Source organism: Pteropus vampyrus, unplaced genomic scaffold, assembly GCF_000151845.1.
Source record: "Pteropus vampyrus isolate Shadow unplaced genomic scaffold, Pvam_2.0 Scaffold152, whole genome shotgun sequence".
Lineage (NCBI taxonomy): Eukaryota > Metazoa > Chordata > Mammalia > Chiroptera > Pteropodidae > Pteropus > Pteropus vampyrus.
Window position 1 is genome coordinate 3130040 of NW_011888933.1, and position 7904 is coordinate 3137943.

General features: G+C 52.7%; 1 protein-coding gene across 7 annotated transcripts in view; it reads right to left on the reverse strand.

Moving 5' to 3' along the window:
- The window catches only part of NRP2 (neuropilin 2), a 94880-nt gene extending 89168 nt beyond the window's left edge, over positions 1–5712 (reverse strand). For 3 of the 7 annotated variants that reach the window (XM_011369682.2, XM_011369683.2, XM_023536248.1), the window contains exon 1: positions 4762–5710. In XM_011369682.2, coding sequence (XP_011367984.1) covers positions 4762–4834 — 73 coding nt within the window. In that variant the 5' untranslated portion in view covers positions 4835–5710. Of the gene's footprint in view, positions 1–4761 lie in introns of all 7 variants that reach the window. The other 4 variants (XM_011369681.2, XM_011369680.2, XM_011369685.2 and 1 more) reach the window with 2 other exon arrangements.
- Between the last annotated feature and the right edge of the window lie 2192 nt (positions 5713–7904).

Consider the following 7904-nt stretch of genomic DNA (forward strand, 5'->3'; position numbering starts at 1 on the left):
TCTGAATTCTGTCAACTCAGAATTGTCCCACACTTGGGTCAAGAAAAGTCAGCTCATTCTCTTGCTTTAATGAGCAGTTGAATGAAATGAAAAAGACCAGGCAAGGTACTCATCTAGTCCATGGTGTCTCTCCCCGTGGACAGTCTCCCCTCCCCCCGCAACTGTTATTTGCATTCATGCCTCTCAATTCAATGCGTATGAACTGGCATTTGGGCTCTTAGCTTTTTCTATACCATGAAGATAGGAACCGGCCTTTCGTTGCCAGTGTGAACTTCACATTTAATAGCAGGGGTGGAAAGCCATTTGGTAGATAGCGGGAGTCCTAGGGTTCCAGTCACTGCAGCCTTCCTGCCTTTCAGTTTGCTAGTTGGATGCTCTGTGGCTTCATCTGAAGGCTCCACAGAATGCCATGAAAGTCCAAACCTGTGGTGCTGCCTGGGCATTCACAATTCTACCAGACACATCTTGGACAAGAAGGGGCTTGCCCTGCAGCCCTCAGGCAGAGCTTTCCTCTTCCCACTGTTTTGCACTGTGTGCTGTGTTGGCAACAGTTTCACTACCTCCAGTGGCAGTTTATGGGGTAAAGTTTACTGGGCATCCAATGAATGTGGGCATGAGACCAGTCCCCAGAGCCTAGAGCAAGCTGTCTGTGTAGCATCTAAGAGTTTATAGTTTTGCAAATTATTGTGCCTGCTCATAATTATACCGTATTTGGGGGGAGACAAGCTAAAAAAGAAACCCTCTTCAAACTCTTATCCGGCGCCAAGACCATCATCGCTTCTCTTTCAGGATTTGTTTGAACCGAAACCTGTCTCCCACAGCCAATTTACACCTCTTATCTGATCATCCAGTTCAGACAGAAGGTTGAATTGACCGCGACTGCCGTGTCCATGGCAATGGTGTTAAAACCTAAGCACAGATCAAAGTTCTCCAGGCAGAGGCGGGGGTGGGGGTGTAGGTAGGCTTGGTTATAGGGTCCGACTTCTTTTGGCCTCAAGCGATGTGGACGTTGGGGCTGGGAGTTGCTACCATCTGAAGAAATCCATTGTCAGGGCTTGAATGATTTCCTGAGCATAACGTAAGTACCCCGTGGACCACGGTTAACTGTAGCAAAGGCGAGTTTCGTGGCCAGGCGCTGACAGGGAATGGCTAGCGCCAGGGGGCTCTCTCAGTCTGAAACCGATAGGAAGGGAGCAGGAGGGAGGGAGGAAGGGAGGCGAGCAGTGAGCACACGCCAATAAACCAGAGCGTCAATCCCCTCCCCTTACAAATTCAACCGGAGCCGCAGAAGGGGCGACAAGGCTGAGCCGAATCTCCTAAGCTTGGCCTGGAAAGCTGATTCGCACTCCCACACCCCCTTGATTCCCAGGGAGTCGACCAGTTCTTTCTACAATCATCCCCCGCCAGCCCCAAGACATTTGCTCTGCTGGTGCCCACTCCTCGCCACCCTCACCAGAAGCCGGGCGTCCGGGGACCTGGTGGGAAAAACTGCGGAGCAGTCAGCCCTAGGCGAAGGGTGGGGACAACCGCTTAATCACAGCTCGCCTCTCCTTCATTAACTTGTGTTGCTATTAAAAAGAAGTCAATCAATGAAAATGAAGCATTGGCCGTGAATATTTCTTTTTCTCAGGTGGGAAAGCAAAGAGTGAGGTGGCGGGGGAGGGGAGGCAGAACTCGCCGGCGACTGCAGAGGTTTCTTCCAAGCAGGGAACTGCAGCGGCGACTTAACTTTCTGGCAATGGGCGGTGTCGAGGAAATGCCGCAAGCTTCTCCTTGGGGGTGTCCTAAGTCAGGAGGTGGAGGAGGGGACAAGGCTGGAGGAGTTAGAGGCGGCCAACTTTGCGCAGGCTTGAGCCTTGGTTTTGCTTTCGCTGGGAATATTTTTGCCTAATAGAATGTTTATGGATCGCTCGGCTCTGTTTCTGCTGCGTAGCCCAAACAAATCGATGCGGCGTTAGAGATGGCGCTACGGGGTGGGGTGAGGTGGGGTGGGCTAGGGGTCACCACGTCCCCAAACACGTGGATGCCTGCGAGCCACGCGCTCTTCACCTGTTCCAGCGCACCGGAGGGCGCTTGGCGCGCAGCGCTACTAGAGGCGGTGCAAGTTGCTCGCATTCTCGCGGCTCCAGCTGATTCATTTCCGTCCCTCTCCGCCCTCGGCTCCAAAATCCCACCCCAGCTTCCCGCCACCGAGCTCGGCCAGTGCTCACATCCCCAGCCCCGCGGGTCCCGGGCCTCAGCCCTTCAGAGCCGGCTCTCCAGTGGCGGCGTGGGACAGGGAGGATGCAGCTGAGTGTTAAGCGGGAGGCAGGAGGGGGAGCTCCAGGCAGCGCCCGCCAAGCGGTCCCGAGTCCCTGAGCCCCAGCAGGAGGAAGGCAGAAAGGCAGCAGCGCTGCAATCTGGCCATGCGGCGTGTCAAAGAGTAGGGGAGCCTAGGGCGCTATGCGCACGCGGCCTCCCCGCCGCCAGCCGGTCCCAGAGGCCGCGCACCGCAAGGTTATTTGCTCTATTGCTCTTCTGCTTGCACCTTCCGCCCTCCCTTTGCCCTGACTCCTCGGGATAGGTTCCCGCCGCCTCTGCCGCCGACTGGGCCGGGACTCCTGGCCGGCGCGCACTGGGTGAGTCAGAGGTCTCGCTGGGCCTCGCCCTCTGCCACCCGCCGCCAGCTGCCCGTGTGCCAGTCGGCTGCTCCGACGGAAAGCCCTAGCAGCCCGCGACTTGCGATCGCCTTTTCGGGAGGCTGGAGAAGATCTACCCCGGGTGGTGTTAGCTCCACGTCCCACCAGGAGGTCCCACCCCGCATCCGAGGCAGCCTGCGGCCTCGTAGTGGGTGACCTGCCCTGCGCCCCGCGCCTCTGGGCTTCTTTTGAAGTGACGCAGCGCGGCCCAGGGCTAGGATGGGAGGGGGCTCTGCAGAGAGCGCGGGAGGCAGGTGGCGGAGCCGGAGTGGGTCCGAGGGGTGTCGCACACACACGTACACACTTAACGCAGCGCTCGGAGACAGATGTGCGAACATCTGGGGTAGGAGATGGCCCCGCGTGTTCACGACCCCTCCCGCTCTGCACAGCACACTGAACCTTAAGTTGTGTGTGTGTGTGTATGTCTGTGTGTATGTGCCGGTGTGTGCGCGCACTCGCGCACCGGGGCCTACCAGATACCGTGCCCGAATACATAACATTCCGTGGGCATCCTCACCGCACTCTCTAGCGCGTGCACACACACACACACACACAGAGCAAATCCTATAAAACATATATAATTTATGCAGCCTCCAGGTCTGCGGGAGGTAATCTAATGTCGCTTCAAACTGAGAACTTAAAATTAAGGCAGGATGGAATGGAGAGACACAGGAAATCTGCCCAAATGGGACCTGCACCCATCTCTGATAGGATTTGCAGTTGCTCTAAAGACCAGTTGTGACAGAGAAGGTACAGCAAACGTGTGGATTTGGATGGCAAGGGCATTCGTGAATCTTCCTCCCGTTCGAATAAACACCCAAGCTTAAAGTGGGGTATGTGTGCATGTGTTGGGAGGTGAGAACCAGGCTCAAAGCTTACCCTGTAGTCAGAGCAGGCTGCCACTGGACCTACTGGCCGGTTGTGATGGCGGAGGTGCCCAGGAGGCTGCAAGAGGTTAGCCCTACCACTGCCGCCATAGCTTTGGAAGTGCCTCGAGGGAGGGCTTTTTCTCCTCTCTTTTCTCTTTCCTCCATAGATGGCTTCCCCATTCTCAATCACCTGTAGCAGCTTCTAAGAGTTTTGTCAGATTCCAGACACTGTTCTCAGAGGGGAGAGAGGCTCACCCTGGAGAGTGGTGTGGCAAAGGAAGGACAAGCCCCACCAGATTCCCTGAAACCAGAGGTCCAGCGGTAGCCAGACCCCCCATCCCAAACACCGGCAAATACTGGCCCCAGACGTTCTGGGCCTTGCAGTGCTTATCTCTGTATTCAGTCCACATACCCTTTTTGGCAGTGGTTGAGAACAAATTCCACTCAAAAGTTTCTAACCACTTCATAAGAATGAGAGACCTTGGAGGGCCAGGCAGTTTGTTTTATCTAATAATAATTTTTAAAAGAACACATGATTTACTTTCCCAGAAAACACATGGATGCATGAAAGAGAGCAGGGACGATTAACCGCTTCAGTTGCCAGCAGCGCCCAGCCTCAAGCCCCAAGCCCCAAGCCCCTAGCTCAGCCGCAAGCCAACTTGCTCCATTAGCCTGAGCCCTGTGATTTTGAGGAGTATCCGCACATTCTGCAAAGATTCTACAGCACTGGAAAACCAGAACTAGACTCTTGTCTTTCCCAAGCCCTTCAGTTAACATTGCTCAATGTAGCTAAGCGGAGGGAATGCAAATGATTTATATTTCGCTGGCTAGGTTGAAGAAACTCAAGGGAGATGTGCTCTGCTTCAAGACAGGAAAAAAAATTCCCAAAAACTGTAATGCAAAGGCTTTGTAGTATTTTTAAACCTTTGATTCAGTCCATATGTGACATCTGAACACCGCCAAATTCTGTCTATGTTTCAAAACACACACACACACACACACACACACACACACACACACGCACGCACTCCTAGCAGGAGAGAAAAGTTGGGTTTTAGCTGCAGCGATGGTGTAGGGAGGGCCGGCTGGGACCTCTCTAAATTATTCAGTATTGAGGGAGCCTCCTATGACATTACGTTTGGCACCCCCTGCATTAGCAGTTGCTTTTAAAGGGAGCATGTTGAAATGAATAGAAAAAACTTTCAGGGGCTTACCTGGTTGGCCTCTCACTTCGTGTCCTGAAAAGTAGAGAGCTAAGAAAACCCAGGTGAGAGGAAACATATCCATTTTGGAGAAAGCTCTCTCCAGAGCTGGATGTGTAGGTTTCTTGTATAATTGTAAGTCTGTGTTTTTCTTGCTCTTATGTTCTTCCTTACAGTGTCTTCTGCAAAGATTTCTAATGGTCAATGTTTCCCTCCTGGGTCCTGGCGGCCCGTCTTCACCTTTATTCTTGCTGGATCCCCACCTCACCAGGAGGTGGGTCGCTCTTGAAATCAGCAAAAAGGGAGCAAGCCCGGAAGAGGGGACGGGTTTCCTCTCTTAAAAACAAAAACGGATCTATGTTCTCTCCAGTTCCTCAAAGTATCATTTCCTTTATCCTATAACATCACGAATATTTCCCGAAAGCCAAGGGTAAAAAATATAGAGAGATATATAATAAAAATAAAAGCCAAGACTTGCCTTGGGCATCACACGGCCCCCAGGCAGCTGTGTGATTTCAAAGGCGTAAACTGACACACATCTCCCAGAATCTGGGACCAACGCGCAGGCGGAGGCACCCACCGCCGGACGGCCGGAGTGGGAGGCGGCCGCCCGGCTCTTGCCCTCGCCGGGTTCCCCTAGCGGGAGCCTCCCCAAACGGCTACACCCGCTTGGCCAGCTTCACAAGGGGAGTCTGAGGAAGGAAGCTGCCGCTGCTGCTGTTGGCTGTTGCTGTTGCTGCTGGTGGTGCGGCGGAGGCTGGGATCGCCTAGGAGTGAGCGAGCCCCTCTCCGAGTTCGCTCGCGCCCGCCTTCACCTCCACCTCGCCCAGCGCCTCGCCGAGTGTCTGCGCGTCTGAGGATGTGCTAGGGGCGGGCTGCGGGCTGCTGCCTCGCTCGCGTTCTCTGCTTCCCCTCCGGCTCCCCCCTGCCTTTTCAGGCCGAGCAGCATGTGGATGTCAGAGCCGCGGCAGAGCTATCCGATTACGCGCCGGCTCAGGGCCCGCCCCTTCTGTGTTCCTGATTAAAGAGGCAGCCGCGGAGACGCGCGGCGCAGAGCCGAGCGCCGCGGCACCCAGCTCGGGCGGGGCGGCGGCGGCGGCGGCTTCCCTCCGGCGGCGGCCGGATCAAAGTTAAAGCAGCTCCCACCCAGCAGCCCCTCTCCACCCAGCACCTCCCGCCAACCGTGGGCTCCTCTGCGCCTGGCCGCGCGGAGCCGCCTGTGCGTAATGCCCCAGAGAAGGAGAGCCCCCGGGAATCTCCAGGGCGCGCTGCCCTTGGCCGCGTCGCCCCCGCCGGAGGGAGACAGCGCGGGAAACGGAGGGAATTCCTTGTCCCCACCAAATTCCCTGACTTCGATGCCACACATGTAGAACCCAACACAATGCCACGCGCAATGGCGTTACAAGAGGAGTTGGGTGGCGTAAGGTGTTTGGAGTGGGGAGCCAGGCGGCAGCTCAGCCATGCGTTCGCACAAGGCAACAGTGCGTGGCGGCGGCACACATGCTCAGCTCCCGCTGAATAAAACCCTAAACACCCTGCGTTTACTACTCAGATCCTTTGTTGTGTCCCAAACAAACTCCCCTCCTCTCTAGGTGAAGATTTAGTTCTCCCTGCGTCTCTAACTTGTAACTATTAGAAGAGGACTTTCTTCAAAAAATTTTTTCGGGTAATTAAATTGTGTCCCCCCAGCCCTCCAAAAAAGTACAGAGATACATGAAGCCTTCTCGAAATGGTACGGTAACTACTTTTGTTCACATTTTCCCCATGGAAATATGGCCACAACGTAGGGAGGGGAAAAAAACCACAGCATTATGCTAACTATTTTAAAATGGAGGCGTGAAAACTGTTTAGAGAGAGCTGCAAGCTAACAGTTGGGGAAACACTTGTATCTTTGTTTCTGAGGATGCTTCGTGGATTCCAAACTACCTTGCTTCACTAGGCATCTATGACTACATTATCATAAAGACTCCAACAGGAACGACACCCTGCATATACCTTTTCAGCCACTTCGCAGATTAAGAAAAATAAAGTTTTGGTGACAAGAAACACACGCATCTGACTATCCCATTTATTTTTTTGCTTGTACTTGTGGATTCTTCTGGGTGGTTTTTCTTCTTATCTGGACTTGCCATTAGCTTTGTTTATCACTTTTAGTGTTTGAAAAATCTGTAACTCCCACTTAACTGTTATTTACACTGAGATAACCAAAACAAAATTGAATCAGAAGTGATTTGCAAACAGTGGAGCCAAGCCGTGGAGGAGTTTTATAGCGCTGTGTAAATCCACAGGCTGCATATCACACTGTGAATCTTAGATGCCTGGTTTGAAAGGGCATTTAACAGAGGCCTGGTGAGTTCTTACAGCAAGCATATGGCCGGGACTAAAGGTTACCTTTCATTTTTTTTTTTTCTCTCTCTTTTTCCCTTATTTCCCTTCTTCTTTCCTTGGCTTGAGAGCACATCCACAATATTAAAAACTCCAGATTTACTTTTCTTTCCTGTTTAAATGTCAATTGTAAAGAAAGACTGCCATTCCCTAGTATTTAATGGAGTAAAGAGGCAGTTTGGATTTTGAAATTTAAGCAGAGATACCTGCTTCTATTATGGCCAAGATGCTAACCTAAGGACAAATAACACTATCTACATTCACAGTGCCCCGGTGGAGAGAGTCACTTAGTATCACCTCTCCTTATCACTTACCAGGCTTGCCAAACCATTCTACAAGTGCCCAGCATGGAAGAATCCTGTTTCTGAGAACACTGTAGCCAGAGTTTTAGGGGAAGGGCACAGGGAATAGGAGAGAGAGAACAAATAAACTGAATCCCATTGGGAAACCACAAGAATGACAACTCTGGGCTTCTGGTCTTGGGGTCTGAGGGTTGAGGGTCTTCTCAGGCTGCTTCCAGATTTCTTGGTCTGGTAAAGAGGTGTGCCAGTTTTGGAGGTCTGTTCCTGGATTTGATCCCCAGCATTATGGATTTTCATTTTTCCGAGGTATTCTAAAGAGGGATCTAACTTACTTCCTGGGAGTCAGAACCACTGCTACAAGACTTCTCATCAGTCCACTTGAGTAAATTAGGCCTGATTTTCTACAGTTGGGTAGAGGTCTGGTGTCTGGTTCAGAGCCCTCAGGACTCCATTTTTTAATCCTCTAGG